Below are 20,398 nucleotides of genomic sequence, written 5' to 3'. Positions count from 1 at the left end.
TCTGTTTTTCTGCAGAGAATGTGAGTGAAGTCAACTATTCTCCTTAGAAATCAGTATATTGAAGATTCCAAATGGCTCTTTCATTATTGTTTCAGACTATGAAGCAAAGAAGTGGTGTTTGGAATCAGTGGAGGAGTGGTGGTTTTATGCAGGAAATCCTATGATTCTCAAGGTTTCAATAAAGGGTCAGTTGTCCTCTTTACATGTGTTAAAGGTAAGGTAAGCTAATTCTGCATGACACATTGGATGTGGTTTATACTCACCTATATTAGATATCAAGCAGATACACATACTAAAACAGGATGGAGTGTGTAGTCACATGTACTGAGAGCTGTATATTTAAATACCACCCATATCTGGCTGATGCTTTAAGAAATTCAAGTGTGTGTGTGTGTGTGTGTGTGTGTGTGTGTGTGTGTGTGTGTGTGTGTGTGTGTGTAGGAAAGGAAGGGAGGAAGAGAGAAAGAGAGAGAGAGAGAGAGAGAGAGAGAGAGAGAGAGAGAGAGAGAGAGAGAGAGAGAGAGAGAGTTGGCAATGGGGCATTGAGAAGAAATGGATAGCTATTAAAACTATGTGTGAATGGAGTTCCCTTCTGGCATGGCTAACTTCCTATGGAAAATCTTCCTGCAAAAAGCAACTAATATTCAGAAGATTATCTTGAAAAAATGAAAACAATCATAAGAGCATTTTCTCTGTTTCACTGACCAAATATACAAAAAACATGTACATCTGTATGCATGATAATATCATTTTCAACCATTTTCCATGGTTAAATTGTACAAACTCTTATCTATGTTCATTCCCATCTGTACATTGAAATCCATTCCATCTACCTACTCAAAAATTTTTAACTTATAATTTTCTGTTTCTAGGATCATTATTTTTTCAGCTGGTTGACTCATCTTGACTTATAAATATGTGATATCTTCTATTTTAAAAATAAGCAAAAAATATCGTCTCCATCCCGTTCACACACACTACCACTATCACCTCATTTCTCTAATCGTCTTAACAATAAAAGTGTTCAAAGGCTGCCTATTCCTGCTGTTTCTTCCTACTTTTCCTGAACCCACACTAATCAGTCTTTTCCCCTCACTTTCTATAAAAATGCTTTTTTCCAAGTCACCATTAACCTCCACAGTAACACATCCACAGGCTATTTCTGAGGATTCGTCTTAGCCTACAAGCAACATTCAACATAACTGATCCTTAAAATTCATCTTCAGAAAATATTTACAAGAAGGGATGAAGAAAAGTAAAAATTAAATTTGGAGGCATCAAAGGCATAAAGTCAAGATAAAAGCAAAGAGAAGAACTGGCCACAAGGAGGAGCCAGAGGACAAGTATAGGATGGAATTTATTTTGAAATGTATATCCATCCAATAAGCATAATACAATATCCTGATTAAAATAAAGGGCGATGAAGACAGACTGATGGATTCAAATCCTAGATCAACAGGATTTCATAACAGAAAATCTTAGCTTTTTCAAAATGAAAAAATAAACAGCATTTGTGTAAAAGGTTAGTAAGTAAAAGTTGAACCAACAATTTTAAGGCAGAAGACTGAGAGGGACTAGGATATCACCAATAAATGAACTGAAGGATTAGCTTAAAGGTTATAAACATTTAAAAGTCCATAAAAAGATATCACCAACTTTAAAATGCTCAGTTTCTTTATATGTTTCAGTTTAGAGACACTGTTATAGCATTCATAGTAGTCAACATTATATTCTTTCTGTCGTTTTCTTTTACACATCTACTAATCACCATTATACATTGATCAGTTTTATCCATGATGTTATGCATTCCACTAATTTCCTTTCTTGTTGCATCTACAACTTGTCATTGGGATCCTAGTGTGTTGTACTCATTCTTCAGCTATCAGATTAGATAATGGAGTCTGGACTAAATTTAAAATCCATCATACTGTAGTGAAAAGAATGTGGAGGTAGATTGTGCTACTTTTTATAAGAAGTGTGAAAATAGAAAAGTCCCAAGATTCCTTAAACTTCTCTTTTTACATGTAGAATGAAAATGCCCATTGTACATGTATGTATGTATGTATGTATGTATTCTTTCTTTCACCATATCTATTGGATGATTGCTGTATGTCAGTCACTATTTTAGAGTCATGGAATACACCCTTGAGGGGATAATTACAAAAATTTAAATATCTAGGGAGACTCTGTGTGTCAGAAAAGAGTGAAGCTTTTCTGTAGGGACAAGAATGTGAGCTGGTGTGTGGTGTGATGAGGGAAGTTGTTCTAAATACTGAAAAATAAAGGTTAGGTAGCAAAAATATAAGATTTTATGCTCCATAAGGACTAGTACCATGACTTTCTCCATGAATATTCACCAATGTCAGTGTTTGAAATAAAATGAACATTACTTAAATATTTTCTTTAAACTAAAAGATAATTTATGTAAAAGTGACTCTTAATCTCTAAAATATTAAACAAATAAAGGTTTTTTTATTCCAAATTCAAACTCATAAGGCTGTTTGGACTAAAGAACTATTTTTTCAGAGTAGTGTTTTTTTTTGTGTGTGTGTGTGTGTTTTTTTTCCAGTTTCCTGAACTATAAAAAGAGGGAACAATAAAATATGCAAACAAAAATAAAATATGGCAATAACATGCCTTGTAGTGTGATTAAGAGATATCTAGAAAAGCCCCTGGATTTTGGAAAAGGGGAGGGGAAGTTTATTACATCTATTTGTTTTTCCTGCAGTTCTCTGATTAACTGTTGCTGAGTAATTCAGCTTGTATTTATAGGATATGTATAGCAAGAAAGCAGAATTAACACTAAATGTTATCAGGAGTTCCTTTGACCCTGAGAGTCTCTGTACTCAACTAGCGTATACTTAACGCCGCCAAGCCATGCTTGGGGAATAAAAATAAAGGCAAATATATTTTAATGAAACATAAATCTAAATATAAGACCCTTAGTCTGTGGCTAGAGTAATTGAAGTTTCAAAAAAACAATATGAATTACAATCCAGAAGCTAAGATATAGGAAATAAATATCCTCTGAGGTTTAATGTTACCCTATTTCAGCTTTACCTACTTCTAGTGTTAAATGTACAGTTTTAAGAACTCATGGATCAAACGCAAGACCAGCACATGCCTGGTGGTTTACAAAAGGAATAAATGGAATATTTTTATAATTAAGCCAATTAGCTAAGACCTAGAGAATATGGTAACTCTGACAAAGCAAGCTAATTGTTATATTTCATACCTTCTTAAAGTGTCTGTTACTTGAACAAGAAAATGTTTACAAGAATTATAAGTGCTTCCAAATGTCCATCCATCTTCATTTACATATTTGATTTAATTTAACTGTAAATTTTCAGAAGTTACCTACATAGTTATTAAAGGAACAGAGTCATGCTTTATTGAAAGATGCCATTTGAACCATAACCTCTGCACTCTTCTTTCTGTCACTTGGGCACAATTATTTTTCAGTGTTTCTGTATATTTTGGGGGGGGGGGGGGAACAACACTAAAGTCAGGCAGTGTCAGAAAAAAACTGAAAAAGAGAGGAGATAGATGAGAAGAAAACCTCATGACGTGGTAGGTGAGTAGATGTGGGCAATAGAAGAGAGGGAACGTCAAACATTCTCAGGCTGTGGTGGCAGATTGGGGTGATCAATATTAGGAAGAGTGAGGAGTCCACTTTGGCTGAAACGAAGTTACTCAAACAGAAACAGAAGTGGATAAATGGTAGAATATTGATCTGAAATTACTCTGCTTATGATTGGGAATCACTGAAAGTATAACTGAGATAAGAAACTCAGTGACAAATATGGGTCTGGGAATTTTAAAAATTTGATTATTTAATTTTTAGAACATTATTGAATTTGACTTTTAGTTAAAGTGAGATATTTTATTAAGGATTGGGTTTTGGTGAAAATACTCAAATCATGCTAAGTTTGAGTTTTTAAAATCAGCAAGGCCTTTCATGCTTGTTTTGTTTATTCTTTACACCTCTTCTCAAAATAGTTTGAGGTGTGTTTGGAAAGAAATCTACACTAATAAAAGAGAAACATGGTAATTGGAGTACGACCGCTACCCTTCCCATTGGCTAATCAGCAAGATATGCAAATTAACTGTCAGCCAAGATGGCGGCTGGCAGCCAGGCAGCTGAGAACAGGAGGCTTGGTTGCCCCAGCGATGGAGGAAGCCAAGGTTCCCTGTCTGCAGCTGCTGGGCTCTGAGCTCCTGAAGCAAGAACTCCAAAAGATACAATGTTTCAATTATAGAAGCTAAAAGATGGTGGTTAATTTGCATACTCAGGCTCCAAGCAGAGTGAAGCCAAACAGCCCTGAAGCGGCAGGGCAGTGAGGCCTCAGGGACCCTGGATCAATGGAGCCGACAGACCTCCTGGCCCGGGATCAGCGGAGCCTCGAGGCCTCAGGACCCCTGGATCAGCGGAGCCGCGAGGCCTCAGGACCCCTGGATCAGCGGAGCCTCGAGGCCTCAGGACCCCTGGATCAGCGGAGCCTCGAGGCTTCAGGACCCCTGGATCAGCGGAGCCTTGAGGCCTCAGGACCCCTGGATCAGCGGAGCCGAGAGGCGTCCTGGTCCCGGGATCAGCGGAGCAGTGAGGCCTCCCAGCACCGGGATCAGTGTGACAGGGGGCAGCGACCAAACCCCTGATCGCCCTGCTGACTCTGGGTGTGACAGGGTGCGGAGCCCCAACCCCCTGATGGGCCCTGCTCTGTGTGTGACAGGGTATGGAGCCCCAAACCCCCTGATGGGCCCTGCTCTGTGCGTGACAGGGGGCAGCGCCCCACCCCCCTGATTGGCCCTGCTCTGTGCGTGACAGGGGGCAGCGCCCCACCCCCCTGATGGGCCCTGCTCTGTGAGTGACAGGGGGCAGCGCCCCACCCCCCTGATTGGCCCTGCTCTGTGTGTGACAGGGGGTGGCACCTCAACCTCCCCATCGATCCTGCCTTGAGTGGAACGGTGCCCCAACCCCCCAATCGGCCCTACCCTGAGGGTGGCATCGCAACCTCCCGATCCGCCCTGCTCTGTGCATGACAGGGGGCGGTGCCCCAACTCCCCAATCGGCCCTGCTCTGAGCCCGACCAGGGGCTGCACCTAGGGATTGGGCCTGCCCTCTGCCACCCGGGAGCAGGCCTAAGCCAGCAGGTCGTTATCTCCGGAGGGGTCCCAGACTGCGAGAGGGCACAGGCCAGGCTGAGGGACCTCTTCTCCCCACCCCGAGTGCACAAATTTTTGTGCACCGGGCCTCTAGTTTTAAAATAAAAGATTATTTTATGTGAATCAACAAAGAATTCAGATAACAGGAAGAAAAATATATGTATACAAGATGTGCTAATTAGAAAATGAATAAACAAAATATCTGCCATGAGATCCTATGTAATTACTATATTGAATAGTAAAGTCTAACACTATTAACTGAAAAAAGAATAGAAATAAGATAATTAAGAAGACAAATGCCTAATAGTTTTAGAAGAAGAGTAGCTTTTCTGGCCCTGAAGTTTTAACAAAAATATATAAGAACTATCTAGTGACAAAGTAGATAGAAACCTCACCAATATTTCTCTAGTAAGCATAGCAGTTAGCTTTCTAGGGTTGTTCTTATAAATACTTTCATTTAAGCTAAAAGGACAAATAAAAATCCTATCTAATAATAGACAAACATGGTAATTAACCTTACCTCTGACATGCTTCCCATTGGCTAATCAGGGTGATAGGCAAATTAACTGCCAACCAAGATGGTGGCCGGCAGCCAGGCAGCTGAAGCGAACAGGAGGCTTGCTTGCTCCAGTGATGGAGGAAGCCAAGGTTCCTCGCCTACCGCTGCTGGCCTCTGAGCTGCACTCTAAGCAACTATGTTGCAATTATAGAAGCTAAACAAACCCCAGAAACCTGCTTTCAGCCAGCCAGGCCTCAGAGCTGGAGTTGCAACAGTGTTTCAATTATAGAAGCTAAACAAAGCCCAGATACCTGCTTTCAGCAGCCGAGGTCTCAGAGCTGGAGCCAAGCCTCAGAGCTAAAGCCGGCTCTCAGCTCCAGTGACAGCCATAGAAGGTAAATAAATCCCAGAATAAAAAAAAAAAAAAAAGAAAAAAGGAGAGGTTGGGAGCTTCAGTCACCCGCCAGCCTGAAAACTGCCCTCAGCCCCTCACCCAGACTGGCCAGGCACCCCAGTGGGGACCCCCACCCTGAAGGGGGTGTGACCAGCTGCAAACAGCCATCATCCAGGCTGGCCAGGCACCCAAGCGGGACCCCCACCCTGATCCAGGACACTCTTCAGGGCAAACCAGCTGGCCCCCACCCATGCACCAGGCCTCTATCCTATATAGTAAAAGGGTAATATGCCTCCCAGCACCGGGATCAGCGGAGCAGTGAGGCCTCACTGCCCTGGTGTCAAGCAGAGCCGCAAGGCCTCCCAGCACTGGGATCAGCGGAGCCACGAGGCCTCCTGGCCCCTGGAGCAGCGTGACAGGGGGCAGCGCCCAAACCCCCTGATCGCCCTGAGGCTCTGTGTGACAGAGGGTGGGGCCACAACCTCCCTATTCTCCCTGCTCTGTTCATGACAGGGGAAGGCTCCCCAACCCCCTGATCGGCCCTGCTCTGTGTGTGACAGGGGGCAGTGCCCCAACTCCCCGATAGGCCTTACTCTGTGCGTGACAGGGGGGAGCTCCCCACCCCCCTGATCAGCCCTGCTCTGTGTGTGACAGGGTACGGAGCCCCAACCCCCCGATGGGTTTTGCTATGTGTGTGACAGGGGGCAGCGCCCCAACCCCCTGATCGGCCGGCTCTGTATGTGACAGGGGTGGCACCACAACCCCCCAATCCTCCCTGCTCTGTGCATGACAGGGGGTGGCGCCGCAACCTCCTCATCGACCCTGCCTTGAGTGTGACATGGGGAGCCGCCCAAACCCCCAAACCGACCTTACCCTGAGCGTGACTGGGGGTGGCATCACAACCTCCTAATCCGCCCTGCTCTGTGCATGACAGGGGGAGGCGCCCAAACTCCCCAATCGGCCCTGCTCTGAGCCCGACCAGGGGCTGTGGGGCAGGCACCTAGGGATTGGGCCTGCCCTCTGCCACCTGGGAGCAGGCCTAAGCCAGCAGGTCGTTATCTCCCAAGGGGTCCCAGGCTGTGAGAGGGCACAAGTGGGGCTGAGGGACACCCCACCCCCCCTCCCCCCGCCAGTGCACAAATTTTTGTGCACCGGGCCTCTAGTCCATTTTATAAAGTTAAATGTGTGGGAGATCTGGATGTCACAGGAAGGTATCAGCAGCCTCACTAATCTGTATCATCAGTGTGAGCAGACAGGCAATTTTTTACTATTTTATTTATTAACTAGAGGCCTGGAGCACAAAATTTGTGCATGGGTATGGTCCCTAGACCTGGCCTCGATCAGTGCCATCTTCCCTGGCTACCTGAAGCTGACCCCACCCCCCACCATCACCCACCCCAGTTTTCTGTTCACCATTGGAGCCTGCTGGCTGGGGAAAAGGACCGAGAGGTGGTCAGTGCACCTCATAGTGACTGGTCGAGAGGTAGTTCTGGTTGTTCTGCTGTTAAGGTCAATTTGCATATTACCCTTTTTATTATATAGGTTAGAAGCCCAGTGCCAGGGTTGGGGCTGACTGGCCTTCCCTGATAGGGGCCCCCAGATCAGATTGTGGGTCCCTGCTGGGGGGTAGGGCCAGCAGGGGCAAGGGGTCACCCACCCCCCCAATCAGGGTGGGGGTCCCTGCTGGGGGGTGAGGGGCTGAGGGTCGTTTGCAGGCTGGCCACATCCCCGATTGGAGTGGGGGTTCCTGCTGGGGGGAGGCCAGCCAGGGCAGGGGCCACAGGTAGTTTGCAGACTGGCTATGCCCCTGATTGGAGTGAAGGTCCCTGCTGGGGGCTGGGGCCAGCCAGGGCAAGGGGCCCAGGGTGGTTTTCAGGCCAGCCATGCCCCTGATCGGGGTCGGCTCCCTGCTGGAGAGTGGGGCCAGCCAGGGTGAGGGGTCGTGGTCGTTTTGGTCTCTGGTCATTCTGGTCTTTCTGCCATTTTGGTCACTGGGATTTTATTATATAGAATTCTACTTCTTGTTCCAAAAATGACTAAAGAATGGGACAGATTAAGTAAACTGCTCATATGCTAGACATTATAAGACTTCAATACATTTAAATCAAACTAAGTGGTTTTTTGAGAAATAATTAACATTAAAATTTTGTTATGATAAAGGTTAAATGTGTGGAATAAATAATATTATTATGATGTAAAGGACACTAGGAATACATTTCTTCTCTAAAAAAATATCTCTTTAAGTATAGCACCACTATGCTTAGTATTACATTATTTCATAGAACTAGGATTTTTCCATTCCTGGAAATTTGCTTGAAAGTGCAAACATTAATGAAAAGTAATAACACATCAAGTCATTAACTCTGCATTAATTCACTTTATTTGATGTTGTCCTTTGATGCCTAAACCTAAGAAATATGATGCCTGCCTCATGTGGAGTCCTTGAATTTCTGAAGAATTTTATTTGAGAAAGATGCAAGTATTTGGTTGAATTCTAGGTCATAATTAAAAATGGCTCCTTCTAACATAAGACCATGAAATATCTAACTAAGCCCATATTTGATCAAGTGATATTAGCTTTTTCTCCTCACAATAGGATAGGCTATATATTTACTGGTGTTTTGCCCCCAAATTCTCATCAGAAAGTAGTTTATTTTAACAATGTGATCCAGACTTTGTTAGGGTTAAGATCAAGCATGAACTTTTGTTCTTTGAAAGGATACACATGATGGGATATCCCTCCATTTAGAGTTGAAGATAAGGAAACGAGAAACAAATGCTGTTATCTACTCCTTTCAACAAGTTATTATTATTTTTGTGTTTTCATGTTCAAGGTTCATGTATCTCTAAGCAGCTATGAAAGGGCTTCCTGGAAAGAAAAAAACAAAAACAAAACAAGAAAATGGAAAGAAAAAAACCCTGCAAAACCCCACATATCCCCAACTCATGGCTCCACCTTTTGAGAGAGAGGAGGATCACAGACTGACAGACACAGAAATAATAAAAGTGGACACTACATTTTGCAAAGTCATTGGACCCTGAGCTCACTTGCAGTGCAAAGGAAACCATGCAGGATGAAGATGGATACATCACCTTAAATATTAAAACTCGCAAGCCTGCTCTCACCTCAGGTAAGAATGCCCAGAGCAAGCCACTTGAAAATTAATTATATAAATGGGTCAACTCTAGTTTTCTTTTCTTTTTTTTTTTTAACTAGTATAGCATGGATAGTTTTATTTTCCTGAATGGCATTATTTTCCTATAGCATTTGAATACTGTCCACATAGATTCAGATAGACTTGTTTAGGCAGCAAACAAGAAAAGATACAAGCAAGGAACATTATGCTTACAGAGTTTAATGTCAGAGGGACTAGAAACCATGAGAGTATAGGAAGGGAATGTTTGAAAACCCCATTTTTTAACATGTCAGCAAATGGGTGTGATTCTCTAGGTCTTGCTCATTAAAGCAGTTACTTATGGGGATGACCACAAAACAAAACAAACACACACAGTGTAAGTTATATTTGGACTCAGAGAGACGTGCTCTGAGGACGGGAATGGAGGTATGGAGTGGGGGTGGGTTGTGCTGACTGTTGATGATCACCAAGGGAGCATGGCAAGATCTGCCCATGATGCTGTTTACATCACTGAAAAAAATCCAGAGAGGGCAGGGCCAGGAGTGTCGCTGCCCCGTACCCATGCCCACACCTGTTCCCTGACATCTTTATTGTATGCCCACAGTTGACCCTGCTTCCTCGTCATTGTGGCGGGTAATGGCTTTGATTCTGCTGGTCTTGTGCATTGGGCTGGTTGTTGGACTCGTGGCTCTGGGGATTATGTGTAAGTGTTGGCTCATTCAATGATTGTATCTGAGAAAGGCAATGCCTGAGGGTCCTGGTGTATGCCACTGAGCTTAACTGTCCTTATTTGTCTATTTGTCACTACTCCAGTTATTCTAGCCACAGCTGCCATGATATTCTCATGAAAAGGGAACTCTGAACTTTCTTTCCTGATTAAAATCATCTTTAGATTTTTTATGAGTTAAAACTTATTTTCAAGAATTTTAGACCGGTTCTTAAGTTTCTCTTCGGTATATATCCACACTATCTTTTGAAACTGTTTTCCATTCTCCTGCATATCTTAAGATCTTGCCAATATGGACTTTTCTCCACTTAACAAATGAACCCTGTCCCTCACCTGAGATTTTGTTCATTCTATTCCCTCTATTTTCCCTATAAATCTAAAAGCCCTCCAATGCCATATTATTATCTGTGTAGTTGTTTGTTTGTGTTACTGTTTATTTTTTCATAAGATATTTTAGAATCTTCCATTCAACATTTTTTATTTACCTGAATATCCCAGTACTTTTAGCATAAAATAAATTAATATGCATTTTTAAATAAATGGATATTTTGGTAATACATGAAAAACAAAACAACAGTTTATTCACCTACATGAAATCTGCTTAGAAATCTGTATTAAAGGAAACTTTCAAAACAACTGCTGTGGGAATGCGATTTGATCATGGCATTTTCTTATTTGTTATTATTTTCTTCAAATAGTTCACTTATTATCTGAATAACCCTGTCAGTTTTTCTTAGTTCTTAATTTGTTCTTAACACCCCTCACTTTTGCCTTGATCTCTTTTCAGCACTCATTTATTCATGTGTATCTAATACAGTGATTTTCAACTGGTATGCTACAAGAATGTTTAAAACATGCAATACCTGACTACTTAGTCAGGGGCACTGACTTCCCTTAGATTATCAAATTAAAAAAAAAAAAAAATGACAACATCACACAATTATAACCATCCAGTGTGAATGAATCAAAATTATACCCTTTTTATTTGTCAGATTAACAAAAAAAATATTTTTATGTGCCTCAGTTTTAGTAATTACTTTATGTGTGCCATGAGATGAAAAAGGTTGAAAATCAATGGTCTAGAAAACACTTCATAGATTGATAACCCTAGTGAAATTAGTGTATTGAAAGATCCTTGCATTATCTTTATTTTCCTTATTACAAATTATTAACTAATTTTTACATCTAGCTGTCACACAGCAAAACTATCTACAAATGGAGAATAAAAATCTCTCAGGAATCCTGCAACAATTATTAGCAAACCATTTCTGCCAAGATTTAATGAAACCATCAGAACAGAAGGACAGTTTCAGTAAGTATGATTTGGTAACCTCGTCTCCCCCACCCTAGAGTATTTCTGTAATGCTACCTGTAGGAAACATTGAATTTATAGGAAAAGTAAGTCCTACTTAGAATAAAAGGATTCCTAAGCTTGATTTCTCCTTAAGGCCATAAGGACAGCCCATGTGACAAAAATTGGAGATATTATGAAGGTAATTGCTATGGATTCTTCAGGCACAACCTGACTTGGGAAGAGAGTAAGCAGTACTGTACCAACATGAATGCCACTCTGCTGAAGATTGCCAGCCAGAACATTCTGGTAAGGAGGTTCCCATGCCAAATATTTTAAACTCCTAAGGAGGAAAATCTGAAGTGAAAAATTTGACTTAAACACACACACACACAAAATTTTTTTCTCTGGTTTGTGAAACTCTGAGAACTTTATCAAGCTCAGTAAATATCAACATGTTTTGTTTTGTGGTTTTTTTACTTTTCATTCTCTAACAAGTGAACTTGGTACAATTCTAAATATCAAATATAATTAAGTGATATTAACATAGAATATAATCTAACTTTCTTGCGGTCCAGGGTGTTATACTGAAGCTTTGTCTTTGCGCCTTTAAAGAACTGTGGAGTTAGTTGCTTCCCATAGACCTGGCATAGAGCCTGCAGCCTGGGCATGTGCCCTGACTGGGAATCGAACCCATGACCCTTCCGTGCACGAGACAAAGGCCCAACCAACTGAGCCACGCTGGCCAAGGCAGCGCACGGAAGTTTCAAAGGCCCATTGCTTAGAATAGTGGCTGGCCCATGCGAATGGCCCGGTACCTGCTGCCTCTTGGGGATGTTGGCCTTCCAGGTAAAACCCACTCTCAAGGTCTGAGGGACCCTGAAGACCTCCTTGGAGACAGAAGAATTCCTCTGGGTCAGGAGTCTTGAAACTCTGAGTCAGTTGTAAGGGTTCTGAGTTCATAAAAAGGAAAACTGAGGCCCCTAAAAGTGAGTCTCATCCACACCCTCTGAACCACGGTCGGCAACACGAGCAGGGGACCCCGCACCAGAACCCCAGGAAGCAGGCAGAAGCAGGAGAGGCAGGCGAGGCTCTGGCCCTGTTCCCCTGCTCTGCTGTGTGACCTGGGACAAGCCAGACCACCTCTCTGAGTCTGCAGCCCCAGCCAGGAAGCTCTGTGCTCCAGGCTGCTCAGGCCCAGGCGGGCTCTGGACTCATCCCTCCGGAGCCTCCCATCGTGGAGCCACCAGGCCTTCCTGTTTACTGGAGGCCCCTCTGGAGGCTGGGAGGCAACAGCCTTGGCCTCTTCTGCTCCCCGTTTCCTTCCTCTACCACTTCAGTGCCTCCACCAGGCCCTCAGAGCCCCCAAGGCCAAGACTTAGGAGCACCATCCAGTGGGGGAAGCTGAGGCCACCTCCCCAGAGGGCCTACCCAGGAGCACGCTCTCTCTCTGGGACCCTGAGGTTTCAGAGGCGCTTGGCCATCCCTCTGGCACCTTGGGACAAGCCATTTCCTGGAGTGTCGCTGGAGGCATGAAGACTATGACAGCATCGACTGTCCCGGATCCGACACCACGCCCACCTCTCAGCCCAGCAGTAGGGGAGGAGCACATGCTGACCTTGGAGGTGTCCCCTCCTCCTTATCCTTCCTCTCCCTCCTCTCTGAGCTCCCCAATGTGGGCCTCAGCCCAGCAGCCCAGCCAGGGCCTCACTACCCAGATAAACCTGCTGAATCAGAAGCAGCTTTTTAGCAAGACCCTGGGGAGATTCGTGTGCACTTACAGCCAGATGCTGCCCATCTGCCCATCCTGCCTGGTTTTAAAACCCTCGTGAGCCTCACCTATTCGGTATCCTTGTCCCAAAGGCTTACCCTGAACGTCCGAAGCTTGTACACTAACTTCAGTGTACAGGAAATTCAGGGAGTGGAGGAACAAGTCCAGCAACACCACAAGGAAGCAACAGACACATCTGGAAGGAGGAATTTTCTGCAGGACAACGGGTCTCTTCACAGGTCAATGTCATAAAAAGAAGGGGCGAGTCAGAGGTTCAAGTTTGACGGACAGCACAAATGCAACATGTGGTCCTGGATTGCCTCCCAGTTTTTAACAAAGACACATTTGGGGGAAATTACTCGTGGACTGATTATTAGCTATGATATTAGTGTTAACTTAGTGCCCTCGAAACTCTGAGTTGCAGCTGTATAGCAAAAGGTCCTTATTTATTAGAGTCATACTGAAGTCACACTTTAGGAGGGAAGTTTGTTCATATCTGCAATTTACTTTAAACTAGTTTGACAGCAATAAAACAGCAGTGAAGGAAGTATGGGAAAATGCTAACAATTACTAAATGTTGGTGATGGTATATGAGTGTTCATGATATTATTTCCTCTAATTTTGTTTGTTTGAAAATTTTTACTAAAAACAAAACTTTCTGGGCCTCCCATTGCCCCTTGGGGAAAGACTAGATACCTGGCTGAGCATTTAAGGCCCTGCAAGCGTGGCTTCTATCACCCACCAAGCTTGTCTCCAGCTAGGACACCCCCTCTAGCCTGCCTTCCAGCCCCCACTAAGGCCTCAGCCCTCCCTTCACTCACTGGGTCCTCTCTACCTCTGCAGCTCTGCAGGGCTGTTCCCTCTGTCCTTCCATGCTCTCTGTCTCGTGGTGAAGTGAACTCCTAGGTGTCTTTAGGGCCCCACTCCAGAGCTCCAGGTCAAGGAACCCTCTGCCACCAGGGGCCCCTCTGAGCTGTGTGCACTGAGCTGCCCAGAACTGGTCTCAGGTGATTAGGCCTGATGGAGTTTTGCGAGCATGGGTTCCCTCCTGGTGCCGGGAGTCACAGCACAGTGGGCCAGGGCTTATAAGTCTCCATGGCAGGTGCCGGAGTGCTCCTGAAGGAACAAACGTGCATGAAGGAAACCCTCAAAGGAAGGTTAATAGGGGCAAAGGTTGGGTAGTGGTTACTAGAACTTTTAAAATTTTTGTTTGTTTTCTTTAAGTTTTCAAGCCTTTTTTTTTGTAAACAAAGTGATTCTATGGTGAAGAATTTGGGTCAGCTTAGGTTTTCATAAATTGGCACACACCTGAATTCAGGAAGCTGTAATATGAAAATAAAGATAATGGTGAAAAACAAAAGAACTGTGTAAGCTTTCTGACCATTATTTTTATCTGTGTTTGCAATAGGAATATATCAAATCCAGGACTGGATTAATTCGTTGGGTAGGACTGTCCCGCCAGAACGCCAATAAAGCCTGGAAATGGGAAGATGGCTCAGTTCCCTCCAAAAATATGTAAGTCACTGGGCACTCAGAATACAGCAACTTTTATTCCTGAGATACTCTAGCCACTTGGGTACAAGTTACTTTTAAATTGGGAGGTAGTTCTGTAACCTGCTGTGGGTTATATAGCCAGAAGCTGAGTAATTTACACCATAATCCTAACAAGAGAACACTGATAGTAAGACAATCCTGCTTTTTGTACCATCCCATTCCTCTGTTCTTTATCTAAGTCACAATCCACCTCTATTCCCAATGTTTTTTCTCATTCATTTCTACTGACCACTTTACTATTGGAACAGTTTATGTCTCTTTTTTTTTAGCTTAATCTATTTTTCTTCATATATTTTTAAAAGAAAATTATCCTTATTATTTTGCGGTTGAAAGTTATTCATGGATTCTTTTGACTTTTTTGTAGCATGTACCTACTCTTGCATGGGGTCTCCTAGGGGTCTCCAGGAATCAGACTCATCATCGTTCACAAGGTGGTTCTGATGTCCTTGTCATAAGGCTCCATCTGTCTGCAACTAATCCAGCCAAAGGAGCCAGTTGCATTGAGTTCCTTAAGGTGGCTTTCCAACCTTCAGTCTCAACACCATTTTTTATCTTGTATATCAAAACTGCAATGTCTCTCCTGTTAAAAGTTAAACTCATTATTAACCAAAATTTATACAATCTGATTATTACTCACATTTTTAATTAGTTTATCTACAAATATTTATTAAGTATCTTCTATGAGTAGGAGACAAGGATACTTCAACTGCAAGCAAATCTTTCCATAGACCTTGATCCCCTATAACTTGCTGTCTCATTCACAATATTGCAAGAAAACTGGTGTTCCTTCTGTTCTTTCAACAAATCAGAATCCCCCAACTACTAAGCAAGTTCCCCAGTAGAACGGACCATGTCTCTTTAACCACTCTATCATTAACACAGAAAAAACAAACAAACATTGGCACATAGTAGGCATCCTATAGATATTTGATGAATGAATTAATAAATGTGCATTTTGTCCTCCTCTCATAAGAAGTGTAGCAGAGAATATAAACAAGTTAATACAATATAGTGTGCTGTCTTATATCTGCTAATCTTATACTAGTAACATAAACCTTTATTTCAAAAATATTTAACCAACTTACTTTTCCATGAGCTCATTTCCATTCTGTGCAGCTAATTGCTGTCTGAAGCTCATCTAAATCCCACCCTTCCTTCAAGACAAAAATAAGGTATTATCTTCTATAAAAGGTAAAAAGGTAAAGCCTTTCCAATTGCTTCAGATTCCCATCCATCTCTTCCTCTGGACTACTCTGTAACTACTGTTCACCTGCTGTTTAATCTTATTCTATTTTAAATCATTATTGACCTATTCAAATGGACATACTTTCTACTCCCAAGCAGACTGGCAGTCTCTCAGTGATCTGAATGTTGTTTGTAACTTTCTTTTCCCACAATTTTATCTCCACTTTATGTAACAAAATTGTGCACAGAGTTTTATTGCTGATTGTTTGGCTTTCAAAGGAACTCATGTGTACTTTTTTCATTCACAGGTTTGAGCTTTCTGAAAATGCAAGAGAAAATATGAATTGTGCTTATTTTCATAATGGGAAAATTCACCCTAGCTTCTGCATGAGCAAACATTATTTAATGTGTGAGAAAAAGGCAGGCATGGCAAAGGTGGCCAAACTACTTTAATGCAAATAGATGGGGAGGTTGTCACAGACAAATGCTTGATTGTATAATAAAAGATCTGGATGAAAGAATCACTAGCCATAAAATTACTTATTTCTTCCTTTTTTCCCCTTGGAGTCATTATGTCTCCTACCAGCACCACATAGATCCCTCTTTATATATCTCTTTACACGAAGGGATAACTTGGTCCCTTCTTTGTACGTCCAGAAGCTAGTCTGTGAGTTGATCTTTTGTTTCCAATTGTGCTTTTTCTATTAATTTCCATCTTCTTGTCTTCCATTCTTAATTATCTCAACATTGTATTATTCACTGTATCTTCAGACCTAAACACACATATATTTTCAATTGGAACAAGAACGGTTTGGACTTAATTGACTTGAGCTATGCAAAATATTTAAGTTTCAGAACCATATAAAATACCCAAGTTTGAAAGACAGCACAAGGCAGTGGGAAAAATATGAATCTTGGAATCAGAAGAATAATTTAAATGATATAATTATCTAAAGTACAACCATGGGCCAATTATGTAGTCTCTTTAACTTCCTTTTTCTCATATTTAAAACTAGAGGCCTGGTGCATGAAATTTCGTGCACTGGGCGGGAGGTTCCCTCAGCCCGGCCTGCATCATCTCACAGCCTGGGACCCCTCTCTCCTTACCATCCACCTGCAGTGGAGGTGGGAGAGGCTCCTGCCACCACCGCTGCACTCGCCAGCCAGGAGCCTGGCTTCTGGCCGCGTGGTGCCCCCCTGTGGGAATGCACTGACAACCAGGGGGCAGCTCCTGCTTTGAGCGTCTGCCCCCTGCTGGTCAGTGCGCATCATAGTGACCAGTTGATCTGCTGTTCAGTCAATTTGCATATTAGGGTTTTAGTATATAGGATAGGACAGTGGTCAGCAAACTGTGGCTCGTGAGCCACATGCGGCTCTTTGGCCCCTTGAGTGTGGCTCTTCCACAAAATATGGACTTCTGTGCATGGGCCACAAAGTTTCAATCGCACTGTATGTGCGCGCCCGCACATGGTATTTTGTGGAAGAGCCACACTCAAGGGGCCAAAGAGCCGCATGTGGCTTGTGAGCCGCAGTTTGCTGACCATGGGGATAGGATAATACCTAGCTTATATACCTCACAGTTCTACAACATAGCATAAAACTTCAGAGTATTAACTATATCAGAAACTCCATACACCTTGGATTTCCTGCTTGCTATTCTATGCCCACCACCAAGCACAGTTTCTGCCTCACGAGAAACAGAAAAACATAGTGACTTCTCACTGTGTAGAGTTCATTACAAAGCATCAATTCAGTAAGACACTATGCAAATATAACTTCTTTTCTAAATCTACCTCTTGTAAAACTCAACAGCAGTCATTTTCTGTGCAAAGAAGGAAAAGAAAGTTTGCAAGAAACCTGGTGGAGTTTAAAAATGAATAAATGCTTCTTATCAAGGCCATAGGCTAGGAGACAGATCAGCAAGTAAAAATACTTTATCTAGTTCTTTTCCTGACAGTTCTATCCTTGTTTTTTGCTGAGTAACTCGTGAAATATTTATAGACATGTGGAGAGGCACCCTTTAACAGGATAACAGGCAAAAATTGCATTTCCTTGCCACAGCTTCCCTGAAGGTACACTTTCTTCTTAAATTAGTGCAAATAACATTTATAAACATGATTCTCAAACTTCTCAACTGAGGTGTTTGTGAAAACACTAGAAGTTCAAATACAAATAGTTATGCTGAAAGGCTAAGGAGACAGCCCTATGTTTTTAATAAGCTCCCTTAATTGATTCTGATATGTCATCTTCAATAGATTTCAACTAATATTACTTTAGAACTCAATCCCTACGTGGCTTTTGTAAGTTACTTAGTCTCTTTCAAAGTCAGCTTTTTTGTGTGTCTATAAAATTAGTTTAATATTATTACTTTACTCGTAAGGCAAGTGTGAGATTATTAATGTGATTATATAAAGCATCGAGCAGAGTACCAAGCATGTAATGAACACTCAATAAATGTGTATTACTTTTAGAGCTTTGCATACTAACATTGAAAGATATCTAAGTCTTTATCTTGTTTTATACTATCAGTAAATAAACAGGGTTTGGTGTTTTTTTTTTGGGGGGGGTAGTGAGAGGACGGAGGAATAACAGAAATACCTCAGATTCTGCCTCCACATAAAATGTCTCAAGATCTTGGCATTTTGCAGTTAGTATCATTATTTTTCTATTTTTATTTTTTATTTAGAAACTAATAATTCCAAAAACTATCTAAAAATCAGTCCTATCTCTGGTCTTTAATGTTTTATCTCCCCCAAATGAAAATATGTATATATTTATACATCACTATGGTACAACAAAATTTCAAAGACTAATATCTTAGGGCATGGCAAATATGTAATTAATTACAAATGTGACCAATAAAACTGTGCTTACAGAGATTCTTTGGTGGTTTTGTTTGTTTGTTTTTTGTTTTTGTTTTGTTTTTTGGTACTCATATCAAAAGCATTTTGTACATGAACTCAGACTATAGCACAAATACTGTGATCAGACCACTTGGTTTCAGATACTAACTCTTCTACTTACTACATGAGCAAACCGGTGAATAACTTGACTTCTCTGTGCCTCAATTTACTAATAGTTAATATAGCACCTGTACCATAGAGTTGTGACAATCACAGTAATTCATGTCAAAGCCCTTGGAAACAGTACTTGGAATATAATGAATAGTAAATAAGTATGATTAAAAACATCAAATATAAAATGAGTATCATATTAATCTTCTATTAAGAGAGCCCAATGGATCCAAAAAAAAAATACTAGAGAATACGAAGTGCTGATAAAATTTAAGAGAATCTAGAAATTAATGGCAACACTCTGAACTATGTTCCTGATGTTAGTCTTAATGTACATTTGGTATGGTTAAGGTTTCTACCTTTTTTTCCCCCCTGAAGATAGAAATATTTTCATTAATTAAGTCACATTATTTTTCACATCAGAATCTCAGGTCACATGAAAATCATATAAGATACTTGGAGAACTTTCTGGAGAGTCTTCATTCGCCTCTTGAGTTCTCCTTATCCCCACTCTGTGCCTTGGGAGGCAGAGCTCAGATGAACAGCATCATCAGGGTAGACTTGGCCTGTGGCTTCCAGCAAATTCAGCTGCTGGGAGGTGTGAGCAGTGATCAGAAGGTGACAGGGGAGAGTGCACAATGTTTATTCGCCTGGCTCTCTGTCTACCATGCTGGTCTTTTCTCTCTCAGGCCACAAAAGTGTCAGTAAACACCCTTCTCTGGACCCCTTAGGCAGAAGGGTGATAACAGCTCCCCAAAGCATATATCACCTCCTTTATTTGCTTCCTTAAATCCTTAACAAAATTTCATCAACAACCCCTTTTTGTTTCCTTTAATCCTTATCAAAATTTCGTAAACAGCATCTTTATGAATTAGATACTGTTAGCCCTTAGAATACCCCTGAGAGCCGTTTGTTTCACTCGGTTGCAGAGATCAATGATGGATCCAGTGAGACACTGAAACAAAAGAGAACATTGCAATGTTGCAGACTGTTGGGGTTCGCAGACTGTAAATTACTGAGAGATGACCTTTAGCCAGAAGAACAAATGACCAGTGATAATTAAAGTATCAAATTTCTCACTACCAGTGCAATAGCTGCAGGATGTGGCAGAAATAGCCATCTACCTACTAAATAATTCATGCTTCCCTTCTAGAGTGAAGTTGTCACAGAAAGCTTGCCAGCCAGGCAAAAGTTACATTTATCAGGCCGAGCCTTAGATCCAAACACAGGTGTTACATTGGTGCATGTGGAGATGATATGTTGCTTCTAGGTTACGGCTTTCAAGACGTGGATTTGCCACCTTCTTGTCTCCTTTCCAATGGCCAGAAGTAGAATACAGAAGGCATCTGGGCACCATTTGAATGAAAACTACCGAGTAACCAGTATTACTGAAACGAGAATGCTATGTGAGCAAGAAATAAGCATTTATTGTGTTAATACTGATATTTTGAGATTTACTTCTCACAGCAACTGCATTAACCTAATAGTGTGTAAATTTATTTTAGGGATGCAATCCCTTCCTAGCTTTATTTTTTTTAAAAAAAAAACACATATTTTTATTGATTTTTTTACAGAGAGGAAGGGAGAGGGATAGAGAGTTAGAAACATCGATGAGAGAGAAATATCTATCAGCTGCCTCCTGCACACCCCCTACTGGGGATGT

The 20,398-nt window shown here is 41.9% G+C and overlaps 1 protein-coding gene across 2 annotated transcripts; it reads left to right on the top strand.

The window, feature by feature from the left end:
• The first annotated feature begins 8,939 nt into the window (after positions 1 to 8,939).
• Positions 8,940 to 16,242, top strand: CLEC1B (C-type lectin domain family 1 member B). 2 transcript variants are annotated; one of them, XM_036301796.1, is made up of 6 exons: positions 8,945 to 9,187; positions 9,798 to 9,896; positions 11,110 to 11,232; positions 11,369 to 11,520; positions 14,391 to 14,497; positions 16,030 to 16,242. In XM_036301796.1, exons 1-6 carry the CDS (start codon positions 9,124 to 9,126, stop codon positions 16,172 to 16,174), a joined length of 690 nt encoding a protein of 229 aa, XP_036157689.1. In that variant the 5' UTR covers positions 8,945 to 9,123; the 3' UTR covers positions 16,175 to 16,242. The 2 variants fall into 2 exon arrangements, with proteins under 2 accessions (XP_036157690.1, XP_036157689.1); XM_036301797.1 differs by lacking the exon at positions 9,798 to 9,896 and having other exon boundaries at positions 8,940 to 9,187.
• Positions 16,243 to 20,398: the final 4,156 nt, after the last annotated feature.

The sequence above is a fragment of the Myotis myotis genome, unplaced genomic scaffold (genome assembly GCF_014108235.1).
Source record: "Myotis myotis isolate mMyoMyo1 unplaced genomic scaffold, mMyoMyo1.p scaffold_m19_p_3, whole genome shotgun sequence".
NCBI classification, from domain to species: domain Eukaryota; kingdom Metazoa; phylum Chordata; class Mammalia; order Chiroptera; family Vespertilionidae; genus Myotis; species Myotis myotis.
The sequence above is the reverse complement of the archived record's forward strand: the minus strand, read 5'-3'. Positions and strand labels throughout refer to the sequence as shown.

What these genes read in the sequence shown, in the direction of transcription:
- CLEC1B (XM_036301796.1), top strand. Translation starts at nt 9,124, where the DNA reads ATGCAGGATGAAGATGGATACATCACCTTAAATATTAAAACTCGCAAG. An exon ending in CGTGGCTCTGGGGATTATGT is followed by an intron (nt 9,897 to 11,109) that starts GTAAGTGTTGGC and finishes TTTTACATCTAG; the next exon opens with CTGTCACACAGCAAAACTAT. An exon ending in AGAACAGAAGGACAGTTTCA is followed by an intron (nt 11,233 to 11,368) that starts GTAAGTATGATT and finishes TTTCTCCTTAAG; the next exon opens with GCCATAAGGACAGCCCATGT.